The sequence below is a fragment of the Hyperolius riggenbachi genome, chromosome 8, assembly GCF_040937935.1.
Source record: "Hyperolius riggenbachi isolate aHypRig1 chromosome 8, aHypRig1.pri, whole genome shotgun sequence".
Classification (NCBI taxonomy): domain Eukaryota; kingdom Metazoa; phylum Chordata; class Amphibia; order Anura; family Hyperoliidae; genus Hyperolius; species Hyperolius riggenbachi.
In genome coordinates, this window is record NC_090653.1 from 142,234,254 (window position 1) to 142,259,330 (window position 25,077).

At 43.1% G+C, this 25,077-nt stretch overlaps 1 protein-coding gene across 9 annotated transcripts in view; it reads left to right on the forward strand.

Moving 5' to 3' along the window:
• The window catches only part of TENM1 (teneurin transmembrane protein 1), a 1,180,670-nt gene that overhangs the window by 552,153 nt on the left and 603,440 nt on the right, over positions 1-25,077 (forward strand). For all 9 annotated transcript variants that reach the window (XM_068251163.1, XM_068251165.1, XM_068251162.1 and 6 more), the window contains one exon: positions 17,271-17,509. In XM_068251163.1, the coding sequence (XP_068107264.1) occupies positions 17,271-17,509 (239 nt within the window). The remainder of the gene's footprint in view (positions 1-17,270; positions 17,510-25,077) is intronic.

The following is a 25,077-nucleotide window of genomic DNA, read 5'->3' on the forward strand; positions in this document are numbered from 1 at the left end:
TGAGCCAGTTCCTGCCGCCTGCAGGAGGAGACCCAGCGCAACAAATAAGGAGCTTGCAGCAGGCCCTTGTTGAGCGCTTGGAGGAAGCCTTCCCCCAGCCTTCCACCCCCACTGTCCAGCAGACAGCACAGAGGCAGCAGCAGGTGCCTGCATCCAGCAGCAGCAAGCGCCCCACAGACCTGCTGTCTCTCAGCCACGAGCTCTACAGGACTGTAGAGGCTCCGGCAGCAGTGACTAGAGAGGAGATGCATGCAGCAGCATCCTCCTCCGGTCACAGCCAGCGCCTGACCCGCATGGTGGCTGACTACATGGGGTCGTACAGCGGGCTTGACAGCGATGCCCCTGTTGATCCCATGGAGTATTGGGTCAAGCGCATGGAGATCTGGAGCGAGCTAGCGCAGTACGCCCTGGAAGTGCTGTCCTGCCCCCCTTCCAGCGTGCTGTCCGAGCGCTGCTTCAGTGCAGCTGGTGGCGTGGTCACCGAGAAACGCTCACGTCTGTCTCACAAGTCTGTGGACAGACTGACGTTTCTCAAGATGAACCAGGCGTGGGTGGAAGGCGAGTTCCTGGCCCCTGTTGTCGGCGAGAGGGGGACATGAACTGGCTGCCGGAACCATCGTTAATGTGCCTTACCACCCTTTACCACCTCCTGGCTCCTGCTCACTAAGCCAGCCTGGTTCACTTTGACTATTACGTCGCCTGCAGCCACACATTTTACACCTACAGTGGGCTGCTGTGTACTGCCCTTCTGCTGTCTGTCTGTGTTTCCCACTGCCAGGGTACACAGAATGACCTTCTTCTGCTGCCACTCTGCCACCAGCTATTACGTCAAACAATAGCTATATTGGTTGCAAAACCGAAACCAAACAAACCATTAAAAAAAAAAAAGGTTTAATTTTTCTGAGGTGCCCGGGTTGAAAACTGTGTTGTTCCAGTTGTGTATTGGACACAATGTGGGCTGCACGACCGCTGTCTGGGACCTCCTGTTGTGTTTATTTATGGCCCTGGTATCACCGCTAGGTACCAGGGCTATTATGTCACGCTGCCTACCTGCTGCCACACTCACACTGCTCCTCCATACCTCCTCCTGCTGCTGCTGCTGCTGTCTGTCTGTGTTTCCCACTGCCAGGGTACACAGATGATTTACCTTCTGCTGCCACTCTGCCACCAGCTATTACGTCAAACAATAGCTGCTCGCCTACTCCTCCATTCCTCCTCCTGCTGCTGCTGTCTGTCTGTGTTTCCCACTGCCAGGGTACACAGAATGACCTTCTTCTGCTGCCACTCTGCCACCAGCTATTACGTCAAACAATAGCTATATTGGTTGCAAAACCGAAACCAAACAAACCATTAAAAAAAAAAAAGGTTTAATTTTTCTGAGGTGCCCGGGTTGAAAACTGTGTTGTTCCAGTTGTGTATTGGACACAATGTGGGCTGCACGACCGCTGTCTGGGACCTCCTGTTGTGTTTATTTACGGCCCTGGTATCACCGCTAGGTACCAGGGCTATTATGTCACGCTGCCTACCTGCTGCCACACTCACACTGCTCCTCCATACCTCCTCCTGCTGCTGCTGCTGCTGTCTGTCTGTGTTTCCCACTGCCAGGGTACACAGATGATTTACCTTCTGCTGCCACTCTGCCACCAGCTATTACGTCAAACAATAGCTGCTCGCCTACTCCTCCATTCCTCCTCCTGCTGCTGCTGTCTGTCTGTGTTTCCCACTGCCAGGGTACACAGAATTACCTTCTTCTGCTGCCACTCTGCCACCAGCTATTACGTCCAAAAATAGCTAAATTGGTTGTAAAACCAAAAACCAAAAAACCATTAAAAAAAAAAAAAGGTTTAATTTTTCTGAGGTGCCCGGGTTGAAAACTGTGTTGTCCCAGTTGTGTATTGGACACAATGTGGGCTGCACGACCGCTGTCTGGGACCTCCTGTTGTGTTTATTTACGGCCCTGGTATCACCGCTAGGTACCAGGGCTATTATGTCACGCTGCCTACCTGCTGCCACACTCACACTACTCCTCCATTCCTCCTGCTGCTGCTGTCTGTCTGTGTTTCCCACTGCCAGGGTACACAGAATTACCTTCTGCTGCCACACTGCCACCAGCTATTACGTCAAACAATAGCTGCTCACATAATTACTCTCCTCCATTCCTCCTCCTGCTGCTGCTGCTGTCTGTCTGTGTTTCCCACCGCCAGGGTACACAGATTTACCTTCTGCTGCCACTCTGCCACCAGCTATTACGTCAAAAAATAGCTATATATCTGTGTAATTGGTTGTAAAACCAAAACTACAAAACCATTACAAAAAAAGGTTTAATTTTTCTGAGGTGCCCGGGTTGAAAACTGTGTTGTCCCAGTTGTGTATTGGACACAATGTGGGCTGCACGACCGCTGTCTGGGACCTCCTGTTGTGTTTATTTACAGCCATGGTATCACCGCTAGGTACCAGGGCTATTATGTCACGCTGCCTGCCTCATTGACTGCATGCTGCCACACACTCATCCTCCTCCTCCTGCTGCTAAATTTACCTCCTGCTGTCTGTGTGTTTCCACTGCCAGGGAGCACATACAATGGCGCTTCCAACATGCGTGCGCCACCAGCTATTTGTTGTTACGCTCAAAAATAGCTGCATTTCTTTAAAAAAAAAAAAAATGAAAAGAGAAATAAGTGACGAAGAAGACGATATAGAAGAAGATGAAGATGAAGAAGATGAAGAAGAAGAAGAAGAAGATGAAGAAGATGAATAAGAAGAAGAAGAAGAAGATGAAGAAGATGAAGAAGAAGATGAAGAAGATGAAGATGAAGAAGATGAAGAAGAAGATGAAGAAGATGAAGAAGAAGATGAAGAAGAAGAAGAAGAAGAAGAAGATGAAGAAGATGAAGATGAAGAAGATGAAGAAGAAGATGAAGAAGATGAAGATGAAGAAGATGAAGAAGATGAAGAAGAAGATGAAGAAGATGAAGATGAAGAAGATGAAGAAGATGAAGATGAAGAAGATGAAGAAGAAGAAGAAGAAGATGAAGAAGAAGAAGAAGATATAGAAGAAGAAGAAGAAGATATAGAAGATAAAGAAGAAGAAGAAGAAGAAGTATATACAGTACTGAACAAAATTCTGGACACAACTTCTCTTTTCACCTTTTTTTTTTTTTAAAGGAACATCCCCACATAATCACTTGCTGTTGTCACTTGGAAAAAAATATGTTTCTTGCATCATTAACCCTCAAAACAAGTGTTGGGAAGCTATTTAAGGCCAATTCGAATAGTCAGCTCGAATAATGAGCTCGAATACCGACTCGAATAGTGAGCTCGAAGTCCGAGGTCGAATCGAATAGTAAAATTTATTCGACTCGAATATTCGACTGACCTCGAATAATTTACTATTCGAATTCGACCAAACTCGAATTTTAAAAAGGGGTATTTGAGCACCACTAGCATGAAATAGTTTTTTTTAAATTTAAAAAAAACCCTCCCGCAGCCGCCCTGGCGATCTTAATAGAACGCCAGGGTGGTTAAACTATTAAACTGTCCAAATCAGCCATTCTGGCTATGCTTGCATGAGAGTAAAGGGGTTAAATAGCCTGGGGAGCAGTTATACAACATTTTCTTGAATATATTTAAAAATCTGCATACCCTTCAAACTTTACTGTAACCCCATTGTTCCCCCATGTGAGTTGGAATAGCTAGAATGGCTGAGCCAGACAGCGTAGGGTCATCCTGAACAATACCAACCTGTATGATTCTTGATGGGGAGACCTTGCAGGGCAGAGGCATAAATAACTCCTCTCTCCTTCAAACCAAATGTGAAGGACATGAGGGTCATCCACACCTTTTTTTGCCCAGGGTATATGGTCAAAATATAACTTTACAAAAAACAACAACTTTTTCATCATATACATCTTTTTTCCTGACATCATCTTCTGCTGTATACTTCTGTTCTTCTTATTTTTTCATTTGGAATCTAGTTTGGAGATTTTTTTTACTAACCTGTGTAACCCTCTAAAAGAGGGTCCCAAAAGTTTTTTTAATGTATTTCTATGTGTGAGGTAACTTTAGCATCTAAGGCTAAGTTTCGCCGTAGATGCTTGCCTGTGGAACCAAAACGGTGCATGGGAGAGGAGTGGAGGCATTGTAATGGTCGCATAGACTGTTGCTAAGCGACCAAAGCACACAGAGCAGTGGAACTTTCCAGAAGCCCCGCGCGGCTTGTCGGAAGCTACAGCGCAGGCGCGGAGGGGCAGAGCTAGTAGGGTGTAGCCAGAGGGAACTAGTTAGAGCCAGCTGGAGTGCGCAAGAGAGCAAGAGAGAGCGGAACTTGGAAAGACAGGAGGCAGTGGGGAGGAACGGGAAAGGAGGCCACGAGAGAGGAAGGCTGCAGCAGTCACCCCGGAGACCAAAATTGTGTACACATGCACTACAGCAGCCAACGACAGGTCCATCGGCACCTCCCGCTGGGCGGGTTTTCAGCAGACTGTAGTGCGTGCGTATGCACTGTCGGCGGACTGATAAGGCTGTTCCTGAACGATCCGCCTGGCGGATTGTTCAGGAAAAGCCTTATCAGTCCGCCGACAGTGCATACACACGTACTACAGTCTGCTGAAAACCCGCGAGGTGCCGACGGACCCGTCGTTGGCTGCTGTAGTGCGTGTGTACGCACCTTAAGAGGGGACCGGGCGGCCACACAGAGACTACAGTGGAGCAAGTAAGGCAGAGGCATCTCGGCCAGACAGTGAACGGAGACCTGAGGCAGCATGTACAAAGTCCATCCAAGCTAGTCCGGACAGAAAGGACCCCGGCAGCAAGATGAGTATTAGGCCTGAGGCCCAACTACAAGTTACAGTGTATGTTCTGTTAGTAGCCAGTGTTTAGAGGAGGTTTGCTGAGATAGAAATATAGCAACCCAGAACCTGAAGAGGCCAGTTCTGTTCAAAGTGCTGTTACTTGAGACTGTTTGTGTGCAAAAGCTTTAAAGATACAGAGACCTTGTGTTGATGATACAATTCTTGATGCAAGATAGAGCTGCTCAGCTAAAGTAAAGAAATCTCCTGCCGCTTATATAAAGTGTATTGAGTGTAAAGGCCTTTCTGTCACTAAGAAACATTAACAGCCTCCATGAGTACCCCGCAGAGCTGACACAGCCCCCACTTGCATTAAGTCCTGTTATAGAGACATTGTTCCTGTCAAGTCCGCTTCAAGTCAAGAGTTAAAGTTCATGTGTTCTTCTGTGCTATGTTCTGAAGTGTTACTAAGAGAGTGATACAAGAAATGAACCAAAGTGTGATTTATGCATATTACCTAAGTACATGGTCCTAAAGACACTGGAAACTACTAAGGATGTGAGAGTAAAGAGAATCTGTCAGTATTAAAGAAGATAAGTAAAAAGAGGAGGAGTTGCATTACGTCTTGTGATACTAAAAGTGTGCTACAGTAAGGTGTGAACTGACCTTTGACCAAGATACAGAGTCTGCTTACTTGAAGTACAAGTTTTGCAACAACTCTAAATTAGAGCTCATTCAGCCTAAAAGTCAAAGTGCACTAAAAGAGAGTTATTGTGGGAGTGTGATTTGGGTGGCATAGCTGGGTGCATTGGTCACTTTATATTTTATTTTGTTTACATTTATTTTCCTAATACTTTTGGATTATTTGATTCATATTTTATTTTGTTTGTTAATTTGTGAGGCCCTATCCAGACAGGTGTGTTAAGTGTAAAGTGGGTTTGTGGTAGACTATCAAGGGTAAAGAGTCTAAGAGTTCTTTGAGCAAGGTGAACATCCTTTTTGGGATCAACCAACGAACTGTGCAACTATACAGTACCATCTTTAAGAACTGTCATGAGTTCTCCCACGGTTTTGCTAGGACTAGGTTGCAAGGGACTGAGAACTGTTTAGGAACTGAAATTGCTCAGTAGACCATGCCCTTCTCCAGCCCACACCCCAACAGTTGTACTGTGATGTAAACATGCTGTAAAGTGATTGATTGTTGTACAAGAAGACCTGTGTAGCTCAACTTTAACATATAATTTGTTTGTAACTTAACCTTTTTATTCCGTAGAATTTACCGTTGCACCAACTGTGAAGACTAGGAGATTGTGTATTTTGACCTGTGATGTGCAAGGGAGGTGTATTGTGTTGTTGAAGTGTTACGGGTTGATTGAAGCTACCAGTGACCACCGTTAGGTCACAAATAAATATTTGATAATGGCTGAATAGAGTACTGTGGCTGATTAGAGTACTGGTTAAGGGCTCTGCCTTTGACATAGGAGACCAGGGTTCGAATCCTGGCTAGGGTCAGTACCTGATCAGTAAGGAGTTCAAGGCAAGACTCCCTAACACTGCAGGGTGGCCTCCTGAGCACGTCCCAGTGGTTGCAGCTCTTGAGCGCTTTGCGCCCAACAGGAGAAAAGCGCTATACAAATGTTTGGATTATTATTGTTATTATCTGAGTCAGTGTCTGGTGCATTCCTCTCAGCCAGAGTCCAGTGCTAACAGATAAATCGGGTTACACCTGGACATTGGCATCCTCCTCAGGGAAGAATCTCATTGGTCCGATTAGTAGACCAATAGGAAGCCATGGTAAGAGGTCCAAAATTGCTTTTTTGCTTGGGCTCCTATTTAAGAGTGTTAAGTGCAGAGAAGAGTAGCAAGGAGCGGCAGTATGTATGTGACCACAGTCTTGGTGGGGCTGTTGCTGCTGTCGTGGGAAGCAATGATGTCAGGGCTGTCAGTCATCAGGAGAATGTTGGAGTGCCTGACACTGTAGGCAAGTAAATTGAGGTATTGTCAGGATGCTTGGCATGTAGTGGTAGTTGTTGGAGGGGGGAGGGGGAGTGGGTTGGGTGTTAAGCACGTTAGTGAAGGTGAGCAGAGGTGCAGCTGTGTTTTTTTATTTCTGTGAAGTAGCATTGCTGTATTGTAGAAAGATAACCACACAGCACAAGACCTAACTCTGACATCGCCCAGCCGCTACTTGCAATGCTCAGGTGAATTACCTTTATTCACTTGAGTGAGGCTCTTCCTGCTCAGGCATCACCCAAGAGAAGCTGGCAATTGAATTTGCCAGTAATTTCTGAGTGAGGTGTAGTGATTAGAAACTCCCCACTGTGTGAAAATCTTATGATCCATAAGATAAGATGTGAATCAACACTTATGTGTGGCTAGGAAAAGACAACACATTTTATACCAGCCAATTTGTATTTTCTTCTGCACAGCCAAACCCATCCCTAATAACCAATGTAGGCAAAAACCAATCCTTGGTTCTAAAACATGCTGTAAATTACTCTTAAGCCTGAAAGTCTTTCAGGATAAGTTGCTGTTGGTCTGTCAGAGTTCACCGACCTGCAGTTAGCAAATGTATGGGTTTTTTTTAGTTTATTTTTTGCTAGTTAGGCCATGTACAAGTGCTCTGCAAACATGAAGAGTCCACAATCTCTGAGACTGCTCGCCCGCTACTTCCAGGAGATGTGCGGAAAAAGATAATCCTATAATGGGATGAATTATAATGTGAAAACCTGCACTCTGCAGGAATCACCATCCTTATAATTTAACTACGTATGTTACATTTCCAAAATTAAGATAATGCTATAGCGTAAGTGGAAACAGTTCAAAAGCAATTTTGTGCAGTTATTCATAACAACTTATCAGATTTGTCCTATAATGGTGTCAGAGCAATCATGGTAATCTGAACAAGTTTCTGCTGTTTGCCTTTAGGTACGGCACATTTACAGATCCTTGTGCTTTGTTCTTATGGTGTTATTTTAAAAGGGGTTGTAACGTCCAATGATACAAAATTGCCTAAAAATAGTTAGTACCCCATATATATCTATGTAGTCCCTTTATTCTCAAATAGGTCCCATATGTCCATTCATTTTAATTTTTTACCTGGTCTGTGTGCCTGTGCTGAACTGTGCAGTGCGGATCTATGCAGTGCCAAAAGGATCACCTCTGGGAGGTATTTTTTCTTTTATTAAAGCGGAATATAACCCTGCATTTCAACTTTGCTTTAAAATATCATTTACAGCATATTATATGCAACCAGCATTTTTTTTTACTAGACCAGCATTGGAAGGGTTACACACAGAGCTTTAAAGTTCCGTGGAGAGAAATGCAGACGCATCTGAAGTTTAGATAGATACATTTAAGGAAACACAATGTAACAAGTGAGGTACGTGACTCACTCTCTTTCTGTGTCCGGGAGCTCCTGCACAGTCAGAGTGTGTGTCACATTCCACACTTGTTACATTGTGTTTACTTAAATGTATCTATCTAAACTTTGGATGTGTCCACATTTATCTCCATGGAACTTTAAAGCTCTGTGTGTAACCCTTCCAATGCTGGTCTAGTAAAAAAAAATGCTGGTTGCATATAATATGCTGTAAATAATGTTTTAGAGCAAAGTTGAAATGCAGGGTTATATTCCACTTTAAGGTAAGGACACTGTGACCAGAAGGTAATTTAATCCCCCTCCTTTTGAAGATTTTACATAGTGATGTAAGCCTCTTATATGGTGATGTTTGCTGTGAGGGATACAGTAATCTGTAAAATAAGCAGTAAATTAACACTGAACTGGCTTAAAGTGGACCTGAACTCAGAACTTAAAGGGATACTGTAGGGGGGTCGGGGGGAAATGAGTTGAAGTTATGGGGGGCTTCTAATTGTCCCCCGCAGACATCCTGTGTTGGCGCAGCCACTCACCGATGCTCCGGCCCCGCCTCCGGTTCACTTCTGGAATTTCAGACTTTAAAGTCTGAAAACCACTGCGCCTGCGTTGCCGTGTCCTCGATCCCGCTGATGTCACCAAGAGCGCACTGCGCAGGCCCAGTATGGTCTGTGTCTGCGCAGTACACTCCTGGTGACATCAGCGGGAGTGAGGACATGGCAACGCAGGCGCAGTGGTTTTCTGACTTTAAAGTCAGAGATTCCAGAAGTGAACTGGAGGCGGAGCCGGAGCATCGGTGAGTCGCTGCGCCAACACAGGATGTCTGCGGGGGACCATTAGAAGCCCTGGGTAAGTTCAACTCATTTTCCCCCGACCCCCCTACAGTATCCCTTTAATCTCAGCTCTCAAAAGATAAGCAACAGCATAATAGTATTTCAAGAAAAACATGTATTTGTTACAGCTGATACAAATACTGCAATAAATCTGCAGTTTGCCCACTTCCTACTTTCATGGAAGCAGACCTATTGTTAAAATCCGGTGTTTACAAGTGCGCTCTCTGCTCATTTGTAAACAGACTACAGCTTGTGATTAGACACAGATGAATAGGAATTAGACAAGCTAAACTCTCTAAGTATATAGGGTGCATTTCTATACTGTATGATTTCCTCTGTCCAGTGCAAGAGTTCAAGTCCACTTAAACATAAAAAGGAAAAAAAGGGCAGAGGTGATGTCACTTTTGGCATCACAGAGAAAAAATACTATGGAAACCAGCAGAAATATTCTTTTCATTTTTCATATTACATTTCTCTTAAAGAGTAAATGTCGGGCATAAAATAAAAAATCAATTCTTTATTTTTATCTGGTAAACAAGTAATAAGGATACTAACCAGGCAATCCAAAAGTTCAAATCACTATTACTTTTCTTGTTGATAAATGATCATTCCCCAGTTAACCTGACTCTTATTTGGTACACAGAAAATTTAGTACACAAAAGAGAAGTTGCAGGGCATGCTGGGTTGTCCTTTTTTTGCTTCTCTACTTCCCCTCAGACTTAACTAATGCAATCTGATTGGCTGAAGCCTTTTTCCCTCCTGCTTTCCCCTCCCACACCTCTGTTCCTCTCTGATTGGCCAATATTTCTCATGCTGAAACAATGCACTTTCTATAGTGAAGGGCGGGCAAATCAGGCAGAGGAGACTAAGAGCGGATATTACATTACAACTGGCTTCAAAATAGCCACAGTAAATATGGAAACTGTCTAGAATAGGATTCTCTATTTTTCCTTTATAAAATTCACAGGAATCATAACGTGGACAATGCAATACATATGTTTTGTAAGTAGAGCAAGTATTTATCTACTTATATATTTGTTTTTTTTTTTTCTGAGATAGTACGGCTGACAGCTCCTCTTTTTATTTTTTCAAATAAGTTTTATTGAAAATGTTTTTCATATACAAACATACATTACATTGATAACATCAACACCACTCCCCCGACCCTCCTCTTTAAATCTGATGGTGAACACTTAAAAAAACAGGATAGGTAAGCTAAATAATTTCTTATAGGATTATTATTTTTTTATTATTATTATTTTTTTCAGATAATACTGAGTGTTATCCCACTTTAAAACGTACAAAGCTTTATATGGCCACTATTATATTTTACTATAGCAACCTCATACAGTGAAGTTGTAACATAGTATTGGATATTTGTCAGTATGATGCATTCTCATTATTTAACTATAGTTTGCTCATGGTGTCCCTCATCATCCATCCTCCAAAACTCTATTACAGAAGTGATTGGCGAAAATACCATAATAGTAAATTATGCATACATCTGATAGTTACGCAAGCTTGGGGACTGAGCATTATACCGTCTGTGTGTATGTCTTGTTTGTTGTTTGTCTAGTGGACCCAACTAGGAAAACAGTAAAACTAATTACTAAACTATTGATTAATACTGCCCTTTATTAATACTCTTCAGTTATGACAGAATTGCTGTATTTCCAGCTGTGCACCTTCTGCAACTCGACAAGCTCCACAGCTCTCGATCAATAGCCCACATGTAAGATTTTCCCATTAAGAAACAAAAACCCAATAAATTTGCTTTTTAAAGCTGGATAGTGCATTAAATGTACGTGTCAGCTGGCAACTCATTAACCTTAGTTCATTTGCAGAAATATTGGATAGCAGAAAGCCACTAAACTGAAGCGTTCTGTACCTACATTAAGTGTCTTGTGTCTCCATTCAAATGAAACAAGGGAACAGCACTCACTGTTCTATGTTGGGTGAAAAAAAATATGCTTAAAAATGATGCATTTCAGAAAGCACAGCTTTGTGTCTGAAGAAAGTTGGATGTTTTAATTATTATAATTTGTTTTATTTATATAGTGCCAACATCGCGAACATGGCATCCTCCTGGCACCATGGCTTTTCGGCAGAGGGTGAACCAAATGACGGCTCATCCTGCTGCCGCACGAAAAATACTATTCCCCCTCTGAGTCATCGCAACTCGGAGGGAGATGTAATTTGGGGTCCAGCAATCGCCAGATCCTCGAATTACCCTGTGCACAGGGTGCAGGCTATAGCATTACTGCTATAGCCGCACCAAGCTTTAGCACTGCACGGTCTCTTCCATTACACTGCACAGTGTACAAAAACATACAATAATGAGGAACATAGATACATGAGCAGTTCAACATACTATACAATCAGGACAACTAATGATATACTGTAAGTATAATACAATGCATCTAATCTGTATGTAAAAAAAAACATATTTGTTAAAAAGAGTACAAAGGGGAGTGTATAAAACGGAGTTAATAGAATGTAGTTAAAACGGAGTTATAAAAGGAGTTATATAAACAAACAAAATAGGAAAGGGGGAAGGTGACTTATCTCAATAAAGACATATTTATATATATATATATCATATTTTTCAGACCATAAGACGCACTTTTTCTCCCCCAAACATGGGGGGGAAATGTGCCTGCGTCTTATGGTCCGGATGCTACAATTTTAGTTGTCAAAAGCCTGGGTCCCCGCGGCTGTCCTATTCCCGTCTGTCTTAATGCATCTGTGTGGGGGTGTGCGGGAGGGTTACGAGTCTGTGTCCCCGCGGCTGTCGGTCCCTCTATAGACGTGTGTTCCCGCCCCCTGTCCGCCTCTGCCCCGTCCCCCCCGACTACTTTCCCCGGCTCTCTAAGAGATATGTGGTGTGTGCAGGCTGCCGCTTACCGCTGTATGCTATCGCCGATCAGCGGTAATCCTCCGTGATAAAAGACGCTGGGTGGTCTGTGCACGCTGCTGAAGTCTTCCTCCCTTCACTTCCACTTACATCATCAATGTGGAAGTGAAGGGAGGAAGGCTTCAGCAGCGTGCACAGACCACCCAGCGGCTTTTATCATGGAGGATTACCGCTGATCGGCGATAGCATACAGCGGTAAGCGGCAGCCTGCACACACCACATATCTCTTAGAGAGCCGGGGAAAGTAGTCGGAGGATGGGGCAGAGGCGGACAGGGGGTGGGAACACATGTCTATAGAGGGACCGACAGCCGCGGGGACACAGACTCGTAACCCTCCCGCAAACCCTCACACAGATGCTTTAAGACAGATAGAGGGACAGTTTAAAGGACACAGGGTACACTTAGGAGGACACAGGGGACACTTAGGAGGACACAGGGGACACTTAGGAGGACACTGGGGGCACTTAGGAGGACACTGGGGGCACTTAGAAGGACACTGGGGGCACTTAGGAGGACACAGGGCACACTTAGGAGGACACTGGGGGCACGTAGGAGGACACTGGGGGCACTTAGGGGGACACTGGGGGCACTTTAGAGGACACTGGGGGCACTTAGGAGGACACTGGGGGCACTTAGGAGGACACTGGGTGCACTTAGGAGGACACTGGGTGCACTTAGGAGGACACTGGGAGCACTTAGGAGGACACTGGAAACACTTAGGACGACACTGGGGGCACTTAGGAGGACACTGGGGGCACTTAGGAGGACTCTGGGGGCACTTAGGAGGACACTGTGGGCACTTAGGAGGACACTGGGAGCACTTAGGAGGACACAGGGGGCACTTAGGAGGACACAGGGGGTGCTTAGGAGGACACAGGGGTCACTTAGGAGGACACTGGGGGCACTTAAAAGGACACAGAGGCCACCTAAGAAGACACGGGGGAGGCGTTTAAGAGGACACAAGGGGCACGGATGAGGACATGGGAACAGAGGAGGACACGGGGACAGAGGAGGTCACAAGGGAGACAATAAAGGTACAAAGGGGACACAGGGACAAAAGGGGGACATATAAATTACGGAGGGGAAAAGATCCACAAGATGCCCCTGTACCATGGATGCACCAGGTTTAGTTTTTTTTTTTTTCCTGGTTTTTGGTCTTCAAACTTAGGTGCGTCTTATGGTCCGGAGCGTCTTATGGTATATATGCAGTGTATATATATATATATATATATATATATACGGTATATACATATATATATATATATTGAGCACAGGCAACATGTTTTGTGGGTTTCTGCCCACTTTCTCAGGCTAGTGCCAAGGGGTTTCAAAATCCAGGTTCAGGGCACCTCTGTTAAAAAAGAGGCAAGTAAAGGTAACCTGACTGTCAAAAAATAACCACCAATCAAGCCTGAAAGTAATGACATCACTCTCCCACAGTGCTCGTGGAAGACACGTCTTGCTATTTCATATTATAAAATTAAAGCCATCTATAGTATACATATAGATTTCAATTTAGGTTTATCTGTCTAGCTTTTGAACAGATAGAAAAGAAAGTGCTGTAATAGTTTCTGAAACACTGTCAATGTAGATAGCTGTTCTGGAACAAATATGTCCTCCTTCACCAGAATATACTTTTACTACAAAACGCTTCACTAAAGCCACTTTACTTTCTATTAATTCTGATTTTATTTTAGTGTTTACTATAATATACTGTAGTTGATGACTTACTAATGCACTATTAAATATATAATTTTTCTTTAAAAGTTCACATGGAAACTGCCATGGATTCATGTGTATTTTGCATTCACAACAGGGAGGGACAACGCTTGTTAAGTTGTGAAATCCAAGCCCCTGACGTGAAAGGTTGGATGTTCTCATATGGCATCTCTATGGCAAGATGTCCTCATATGGCAAATATGGCAAGAAGTCATGGCTTCATCCCACTCATGTGACCAGTAGAGTATAATGTGAGATAAACTGAGTAAAACTTAAATGCACTCACATTGTTGAGCTATTTGAGTACCGTGGGTCATGCTAATCACGTAACTCACAGTACTTGCAGGCGAAGTTAGGGTAATATTGCCGTTCGCCCTCCAGAAACCCACAAACGCCCTCTGAACTGCAACGCAAGTGTACTGGCTGACCCAGCTGTGACTTCTCCCTTACTAGTCATAGGTAGCTACAGGTGTCTCTTAGCATTAGGTAGCCAGCTTAGTAGTGCCCCGACTGAAGGGAGATCTTGTCAATGGAATACTGAAAGCCAGGTGACTAAACTCTCATTTACACTCTGCTCAGGACTCTGCATAGGGAAGCGCTAAGGAAGGGGAGAGAGCCGCCCCTCCATCATCAGGCGCCTTATGGTAAATCCGGCCCTGGTCTATCCAGTCTCCCACTTTAAATGAAGATTAAAACCACCAGGAAATTACGCAGCTCGTTTATCATTTTTAACTATCCTTCATTGTGGAGTAAAATCTGCAATAAAATGAATAATTGTATTTTTATACCATATACAATAAGACACTTACTTAGACCTGTAGTTTCCAAGGTTACATAATTGCTGTGTACTCAGGTAGGCTCTAGATACCATTTCCAAGAACCATCACTTTTTAATAGAACATTTTCATTGCAGTTTGAAGACTAACACAACCATAAAATATCTTCACCTGTCTTTCTAAGATAACAGTTTAGAGTTTAGCTCTTAAAATTCCAACAAGGTAGATTACAATTTAATGTATTAATATACCATGTCCTTATTGTAGTGCAACTCTTTCCTCCAAAACAGTCGTGTGTTCAGTACAGACATCTCAGGTATATAACATCAGCAACAGGTCTTTGATAGTCATTTTAAAATTCTAGAAGTTATAAATAAATGCTTACATCTTTTCCTGCAATTTAGCATATTCCAAAAACACAAAGGACATGGTTTATTAAGATATTCAGCATCCTCAGTGAGAATATTGTAAGTTACAAAGAGCAAGTAGATCAGAATAAGCTTACTTTTCCTAGGTTGTTCATCTCTGCTATCTTATTAATACCATATTATAAATGTGAAAGTTTGGATGTCTGGATGTGTGGATGTTTGTTACTCAATCACACAACAATGGCTGAATGGATTTAAATAAAATTTAGCACATACATAGTAAATTACCTTGAATAACATATAGGATACTTTTTATCCCCATAACCAAAAAGTGGGCAGAGACAAATACAAATTTCACTGGGAAAATGTGCAGCCATTATTACACTGTTAAAGTGGACCCAAATTAAAAATACAAAATTTCAGAAATAAAATCTATTTTCTAAATTATAATAATAAATAGCCTTTTTTCAGCTGCATGATGACAAATATAAAATATTTTACATTTATTGGAGAAACCCCTCCCTCCCTTTCATATTGCTGGGACAGAATCAGGCAGAATCGAGTAGGAGGTGTCCGGCACAGGAGTAATTGCTAATGGTTGCCACCTGTATAACCCTAGTTATGAAAAGAGGAGGATGAAAAGCATGCACTGAAATGCTTACAGGCTTGAAGGAGTGTTTATTCATCTTTGTATGTGTCAGAGCGGTGCAACTAAATAATTTGAATTAAAAAAATGTTTGATTTGGTATGGTTCTTAAATTTTGCACAGTTGATCACTGTGTTACTAGGATAAATATTCAGAAAAGTGGGTTAGGCCTACTAACGCCAATCAAAATCCACCTATTGCTTTTCAAGGGGAATATTTAATTGCTGCCATTCTTGCACTGTTTATGGTACAAGCCTCAAACCTGGTACAGTTGGTCATTGGGTGACTGAGGTTCAAATTCAGAAATGGGAGTGGAGCCAAAAACAGCCAACAGATTTGTTTTATTTCAATGCAAATTATTGATGCCAAATGCCGCAAAGCTCACAAACTAGGTCATTAAGTAATTGAGTAATTGTGTGTTAGTGTTAGAAAAAGTGGGCTGAGCAAACACCAGCCAAATGCATACCCAGGCAATGCTGGGCCATCAGCTAGTATATAATAAACCAGAACCATTCTTGCCACTATGGATGTGGACTGTATACACCAACATCCCCATGGTATTATGACCTGTCATAAATATCTTCAGGCTCTGGACATACATGTAGGACCAGTTGTTGGACTGTCGAAATGTATTCTCACCCATAATTTTTTTTTGGGGGGGAACAAAATCAAAGAGGAATACCTTGATACATGTCAAATAAAACCCATGAGCTACGTTTTATAGAAATTTGATCATATGGTCTGCAAGTGAGGAGGACCTTCTTTAGCTTTACAGGAACATCAATATCTTCCACCCCACAATCGGATTGGAACTAAGCTACTCTCACGCTTAACAGATTAACTTTTTTGATACCACCATATACATCAAGGGAAAAAAACGACAAACCTCTATTTTATGTTTAGTTTATTGCTGTCACATAAGTTTGATTTGACTATTTAAACAAACTGTTGTAGATGGTGTCATTGTTCATTAACTGACCTTGTGGTTATACGATCCATTAAATAATGATTTAAAGGAAAACTCCAGCTAGTACCAAATTACCCAATATACATTCATGGACAATTTTTTCCTCGTGTATATTTTTTTTTATCCTTCAGGCCCTTTTCACACTTGTGCACTGCATTCAACACAGGTGGCTATAGCAACGCATGCCAATTCCATTGATATGCAATCCTCTCCAGTGCAGTGTAGATCCCAATAATTTATAATGAATAGAATCGCACTGTATTTGCATAAAATTGCATGCAAAAATGGAATTACCACACTGACACGCAACACATGGTTGGGAACTTTAGACAATGCAAGCATGCATAACTGCAGATGAGCCAACTTTCATGAAAAATCAATTTCATGGACTTTGCCATATAAGAAAACTGGTATGTTTCAGCTATTAGTGCACAATCGTTCTCAGCTAAATTACCTCAAGACCACACACAGCTCAGCTCTCCAGCACACTGTGCAGATAGGAACTAATAAAGGCAAGGGCAAGGGGCGTTATTGATGACTGGCAGAGAGGAGGAAGTACTGACACTTCCTCCCTGCCCATCCTTGAGCTCTGCATTATGGATGAGCACAGCAGGGGGGAGGCACGGATAGTGCTGTGACTCAAATGTCACAGCACAGTCAGCAATAAATAAAGCATTAAAAACATTTCATCAAAAAACAAGGTTGGGGTACTTTCATTCTAAGTACATGTTTTGAGTGGGTTTTTCAAATAAAATCCAGAAAATTATTATGGTGGGCACACATCGATAACTAATATTAGTAGCCAAAAGACTGCTGATTGAGTTTCTGTGATTATTGCTGAAAGCATGTGCATGCTGATAATTCCCTGTTTCTCTTCATCCTAACAGGCATTTTCTCTTCAAGCATGGATCTGGTACATCTCCCATCTTCAGCGCTGCCAGCCAGAATTACCCTCTGACTTCAAATACAGTTTACTCTCCACCCCCGAGACCTCTACCCAGGAGCACTTTCTCTAGGCCTGCCTTCACATTCAACAAATCATATCGCTGTTGTAACTGGAAATGTACTGCATTGAGTGCTACAGCAATTACAGTTACATTGGCCCTGCTGCTAGCATACGTTATCGGTAAGTGCTTAGTTGAATCCTTTTCTTTTTATCACACTTTGGATTTAAGAAGCATATAAGCAAGCTGACATTTAAAAATGTTGAGGGGCCTACATGTAAAACAGAAGAAACTGATTAAAAATTACACATTGCACCTCTTTTGCTATTTTAAATGATTTAGTGATCTTTTGTTCATAAAGAAATGAGAAACAGAAGGAAAGACACTTATTGAGGTTTTCTTATTTCCACTGCTCTATTGCTGGATACTACTGTCTGATAGTAACTACTGATGGGGTGTATGCACTAAACTGTGCTAAGCAGAATTATGTGCCTGAAGTCTTGCAAAAAATGAGTAGAGAGTTATGTATTGCATGTAATGTATTGCTTTCTGCTCTACTCATCATGCAGGGAAACGTTATGTAGGTTATTCTGCTTAACACAGTTTAGTGTGTTTCCTAAAGCAGGGAAAATGTATTTTTGCAGCCACAATGCTTTGCACAGTCCTCAGTGGGACTGCAATGGGAGACTGACTTTAACCACTCTGCGACTGCCTCACGCCAATTGGCGGCCACAGAATGGCTCCCCCAGGACCGCCTAACGCTGATTGGCATCATCAAGTCCTGGGGGCGAAGATTAGCAGGGAATGCATGTGCACATGCGCAATCGTTCCCTGCCAAGACACGGACCGGCGGAGCTCCATGATCAGTCTGCCAGCCCGCGACTGCGGCTGACAGGCTGTTAGTGAAAAAAAAGCCGGTATTTACATGTACAATGCTCTGTTGGTGGCCACCAAGCTCTGTTGGTGGCAAGAAAAGGAGGCAAGATTCAGTTGGGTGCTAAGTTGTATGACTGTGCGATAAACTGTTAAAATTGCAGAGTGCTGAATTGTAAAAAATGGCCTGGTCACTAGGAGGGTGTAAGCCTGTGGTCCTCAAGAGGTTAAAATTATGAGATTTAAAATAGTTTCCTTCAATCCTTCCTCCCTCCCACCCTATACATTCACCATCATTGGTGCCTGCTATTTATAACCGCTGTTTCTATGGTGGGCAGTCCCGGCAACCGGCATTTATGGTATATATCCATGAAGCATGTATGAATGTAGGTATTTATGAAAAAAAAAAACTCTTCCATAGAAAAGTATTTTTGTTCAAAAAATGCATTCAATATTTTTTTTATTTATTAATTATCATTCAATAAACCACAAAAATAAAGCAGAAATTGAGTTAAAATATTTTTTAATCCACCCCTAGCTCTACTACCTAAACAGGAAAAAAAACTTTACTGTTACTTTCCCAAGCGCCCACCAGCGCTAATGCTTTTCTCTTCTTCATCTGTCCCTTTGTGTGAGTGGATGCACACAGAGGGACAGACTGGTACTGTTGTAACGTCACTTGGCTGGACAATTGTGCTGACACTGGTGTCATTAAACTAATCTTAATGAGGAAATGCAACCAATCAGTAGCTGATAGCCCTTTTCTCATACGAAATCTATACCTTTTCTCTAATAGATCATCAGAGAGGTCTGTATGGCTAATATTGTGGTGAAACCCCTCCCACAGTGTGATGTCAGTACCTAGGTCCTGACATCACACTGTGGGAGTACTGTTGCATTGTGGCAAATAACAGCTTTTTGCAACTGGCAAGCAACCAGTATCTCCCTCTGTGCATATGTTTATCTATTAAAAAACAAAAAACCTTTAAGCCCATTGCATTGTTAGGGGGTTTAGTTATACATAATGGCGCTGTCTGTTTTTTCTTCATGTCTGCCAGTAGAAAAGATGATTATGTGCAGGCTGATTGTGGATCAAACAATATGAACAAATTACATGGTGAATATCAATCGTTCCTTGATCTCTCTTCTGTTTTTTAACTTCTCACTTTGCAATGTATTGATTTATTTTTTCCCTTTTCGCGTAAGTTCCTCTTTAAGTGGTCTGTGCTACTTTTGAATACTTGGAGTTTCCTCAAAGGGGCACTATGGGGAAAAAATTATACATTTAAAATATGTGCAAACATAGACAAATAAGAAGTAAGTTTTTTTCCAGAGTAAAATGAGCCATAAATTACTTTTCTCCTATGTTGCTGTCACTTACAGTAGGTAGTAGACTAGTCCATCTCTTCATAGGGGATTCTCAGCAAGGCTTTTATTCTTAATAAAGATATTCCCTAAAAAGGAATTAAACAAAGATGCTGGGGGGGGCGTGGCCGGCCATGAAGCTGTGAGGACGTGAGTTTCCCCAGCTCTCCCTTACCCGCGTACATTCCGGCGGTATCCTGCTATCCAAACCGCTCAAACCGACCTCGGTCTGGTCCCAGAGACTGAGGGGGACACGGCAACAAGAAGTGATGTCGGCAAAGACCAGTCAGAAGACAGCGGGCCCGGCGGAGAAGCTCGCTCGTTTCGCCCGCGGAGCTCCGCAAGATGGCGCCGGTGGCAGTGAGACAGCAGCTCTAATGGCGGAGGCGCAGGAGGAAGCTAAGCCGGGCATGAGCTCGCACCCAACACCAGAGATGACCTCCGCTCCTTCCTCGGGTAAGATCCGACCTGCACAGACCCCCATCCCCAAAAAAGATAGGAATAAAGGGAAAAAAACGCTACAGAAGGAGGGACTGGCACGCATGAAAGTGAAGCCGCTATGCTGCAGGACATAAATAACTCCCCACAAGCTAACATGGCCACGCAGCCTGACCTCCACACAGACCCCAATAGCCCACATAATACCTCCCTGCCTGCACAATCACCTTTGTCACCAGCTAGATCGAGTAGTGGAGACTCTAACATGCAGCAGAGGGAGGATAGTGAAGTGGGAGTTTTGGAGGATGACATACAGGCCACAGAAGAGCCGTCCAGAGCTGAAATAATGGAGGCAATTAAGTTTTTACACACATCTCTGACCTCAAGATTAGACACTATTCAAGCCGATATCTCCTTTGTGAAACATGATCTATCTAAAGTGAAAGACCGCACTACTATATCAGAACGCAGGATCAGTGACCTGGAGAACTCGGTGGCGCCCATGCAACAAAATATTCAAAGGGTAACCAGCACCTCCACTAATCACTCTGCTAAACTTGACGACTTAGAAAACAGGGCCCGCAGATGCAATCTGCGAATAGTAGGGGTCCCGGAAAAAGCAGAAGGCACCAACCCTGAGATCTTTTTCGAAAACTGGTTCAAGGAAGTACTTCCTGACTTAAATGTGTCGCAGGCCTATGTTATTGAGAGAGCACATAGAGTACCCGGAGGCCCGCCAAAGCCAGGAGCTTCTCCACGCCCCATAGTTATGAAATTTCTCAATTACAGAGACAAAACAGCTATACTGCGTGTAGCTAGGAATTATCCAGATCTATCCATAAACGGAGTTAAAGTCTCCATTTATCAGGACTTTTCACTAGAGATCCAGAAAAAAAGGGCCACTTTTTTCAACGTCAAAAAACGCCTCAGAGACAACCAACTTCAATATGGCATGTTGTTTCCAGTTAAACTGAAAGTTACACATGGAGGCAAAGCGCACTTTTTCTTTACAGCTGAGGAGGTGTCACAGTGGCTAGATGATCAAGGCTTTCAAATGTAACAAGACAGCTAACCCTGTGTGTTATGAATTGCCTCTTACACGTACTGCTGTATGATGTCATGCTAACTAACATTAAGGTTATACAGTCTGTCCGCTCTTAAAGTGCTAGTGTACTGTGGCATATCTGCACTCCATGAGGAATTTGTCTCTGCTCACCCATTCTCTGTCTGTTTTCTCCTGTTCGGATTCCTGTTGAGCAAATCGGTTTATGTGATTTATTTCCATATGCAATGTTAATATGTGCCACAGACACCTGTACTTCATATATGCCTTATTTCACTGTTACATTCACCATGGTATGGTGATAAGATTTAAACCACTATATAGCTCTGGCCCCAATGCCTACAAGTCAACTGCATATTAGCGACACACTGAGGCTACTTTAGTCACTCCACACAGTGTCCGTAAAGTATGTCCTAAATGTAACAAGGTTGAAACAATAGTTTGTTAATATATATCCTACTTAACGCGGGTGGGGAGGGCTGGTCACTAGCGATACCCTAGTTAAGTAAGTTCGGGGAATGAAACTTCCTGGAGTTGGGAGCAGGGAGTGGGGTGGGTACCGGGGTGTTGGGTTTGTTAAGAAAAATGGGGTAGGGGTCCAACAAAACTATTTTGTACACAATAATACTCCAATGACCACAATAATACCGAGTAGAAAACACCAGAAAACCGCTCACACCACCCTGGGATAGTGCTGGATCCAGGACAGGCCAGTCCAACGAGACAGAAGCAAAGGAGGAGGATGTCCGCACGATATCCCTCAATCAAGTTCCTTTATTATGGACGTATCCACACCAAATCACACATCATATAGCTGACATGTTTCGAACCGAACGGTTCTTACTCATAGCTAAGCTAGCTATGAGTAAGAACCGTTCGGTTCGAAACATGTCAGCTATATGATGTGTGATTTGGTGTGGATACGTCCATAATAAAGGAACTTGATTGAGGGATATCGTGCGGACATCCTCCTCCTTTGCTTCGACCACAATAATACGTCCAATAAAAGTATCATTCACTCTACTATCTGACTATGGCTAATCTACGCATAGTATCATGGAACACTAGGGGTTTAAACAATGTCATTAAGCGCAGGCTAGTCTTTGACTATCTGCAAAAACTATCACAACATATCATCTGTCTACAGGAGACACACTTAACAGGTGGTAGAGTTCTCTCCCTAAAAAAACCTTGGATTGCAAGTTACCACGTTTCGCATTTCTCCTCATTCTCTAGAGGTACTGCAATACTCATAAGTAAGAGCTTCCCAGGCTTGGTACAGGGAGTTCAGGTAGACCCAGCAGGTAGATTCACAATAATTACGGTCACGATTGAAGGCCGCAAACTCACAGTGGTATCACTATACATCCCCCCACCCTTCTCCCCTTCAGTTCTTGATGCCATGACATCTAAGATTCTCAACAATCTTGACAATCCGATTCTTATAATGGGGGATTTTAATGCAGTTATCGATCCCCAGAAAGATAAACTATCTAAGAGCTCCCGCTCATGTCCCTCTCTAGTTGAGTGGATGTCAAAACTTGAACTAACAGACATATGGAGATGGCGTTTTCCCGAAAAAAGGGATTTCTCCTGCTTTTCGGATCAGTTCAAATCCATGTCGCGAATCGATATGTGTCTTGGCACTAAAGATATATTGCCCATGGTGGAAGAAGTGAAATATCTATCTCATGGTATATCAGACCACTCTCCAATGTTCTGCGAGTTGCGCTGCTTAGGCGTAAACCAAGCCGGTCACTGGAGAATGGGCCCTGGATGGCTGGAAGACCCGACAATCTTAACTACCTGTCGAGAAGCCATGACTCATTATTGGGTCGAAAACACAGGTTCAGCTAACCCAAATATATGTTGGGACGCCAGTAAGGCGGTTCTACGGGGCTCTTTTAGGGCCTCTATGTCTATCATTAGACAAAATGATCAGGCCTCGCGGGAGTTTGCTGAATCCAAAGTGAAGGAAGCCAAAAGACAGTTAATACTAGCCCCAGGCGCCGAGATCTATGAAAACTGGGCTGTAGCTAGAAGATCACATGAGCTGGAACTGGTGAGACGTGTGAAACGCAGAGAAATCATATCTAGACAAAGATCATTCGAGTTTGGCAATAAATGTAGCAAGCTTTTAGTCTATATGCTCAGATCTAATGACACAATTACGGCCATTCCTAGAATTCTGGCTACCTCAGGCACGTTCCTTACCTCCTCAGTAGATATTGCCAGGGAGTTTTTTAGCTTTTACACTGACCTGTATGCCAGCAAATCAGATAACTGCTTAAGCTCAATTTCTGCCTTTCTGGACCAGGTGGAGCTACCCAGTCTGGATGAGGCCGCCCGAGATGCATTAGACTCACCTATTTCAGAAACTGAGATAATTATGGCGATAGACTCCTTTAAAAAAGGTAAAACACCGGGCCCTGATGGTATTCCAGCGGAGTGGTACCTTAAAAGTAAGCAGATATCCGTATCTAAACTAGCTAAATTATATGCCAATTCCCTATCTGTTGGAACACTTCCTGATTCTCTGTATGAGGCCCTAATCATTTTACTGCCTAAACCAAACAAAAATCCTGACCTTTGTGAATCATACAGACCTATTTCCTTGATAAACACTGATGCAAAAATCTTAGCGAAAATTCTGGCCAATCGCCTTAATCAATACATTCCCACATTGGTTCACAAGGATCAAACGGGTTTTATACCTGGGAGATCTACCAAATCCAATATAAGACGCCTCTTTTCTAATGTGCAATTTCCACATAGAAACGCAGGCTTCAGAGTCATTTTGTCCTTGGACACACACAAGGCATTCGACTCTGTAGAATGGTCCTACCTGAGAGCGGTGTTATGCAAGATGGGCTTCGGGGAGACGTTCAGGAAGTGGTTCAACATATTATATGCACATCCAAGGGCAAGAATAAGAGTTAATTCCTATATCTCGGAACCATTTGAGATATTCAGAGGAACCAGACAGGGGTGCCCCTTGTCCCCCCTTCTATTTACTCTGGCAATGGAACCCCTAGCTGAACATATCCGATCATCTACAGCAATCAAGGGCCTTCAAGTCCATAAAATAGAAGAAAGGATTTCACTATACGCTGATGATGTCCTGTTGTACCTCGCAGACCCAGGCCCTTCACTAGTGGAGGTCTTTAATATCTACACAGCCTTTCAGAGGGTCTCGGGCCTTAAGGTAAATTGGTCCAAATCCGTACTTTTTCCCTTGGACCCAGAGGCAACAGGGGCAATTCATCCATCCTCACAACTGGTGGTAGCAGAATCTTTTCGATACCTAGGGGTAAATGTCACCAGAGACGTTACAGAATATATACAAACTAACCTTATACCCACAATTGAGTCACTTAGAAATAAGTTTAAAACATGGAGCAAGCTCCCACTAAACTTGGTAGGTAAAGCCACAATTATCAAGATGATATGCGCCCCAAAACTCCTCTACATCTTACAATCATCACCTGAATATATCCCCAAACGTCTCTTCAATAAAATAGACTCAATGGTATCTGGTTTCCTATGGGGCAGCTCCGTCCCGCGCTTAGCTCTGTCCACCTTACGACTCCCAACGACATTTGGAGGACTCGCTCTCCCCAATTTCCGTCTTTACTACTTAGCTGCACAGCTTACTCACATTCAAAAGTGGATGAGCGCAGTCAGAGACAATGCTTCCATGACCTTGGAGGCAGATATAGCTACCTCATTCGAAGCCTTAGCCAATATAATATATAGAGATGTAGTCCCCTGCAGCAGAGGCTCGTCCCTTCTAAAAGCTTCATTGATGGTATACAGGTCAGTCGATAGGTTATTTCCTAGTGATCCGAACTCAGTGTCCCCCAGTACCCCTCTATGGGCAAACCCCCGGTTACCTGAGCTTCTTAAAATGGAGGATAATCAATTTTGGATCAAACATGGTATTAAATACATCAATCATCTTTTTGTGGAAGGGGAGTTTAAATCTTTCATTAACTTAAAAAACGAATGTAA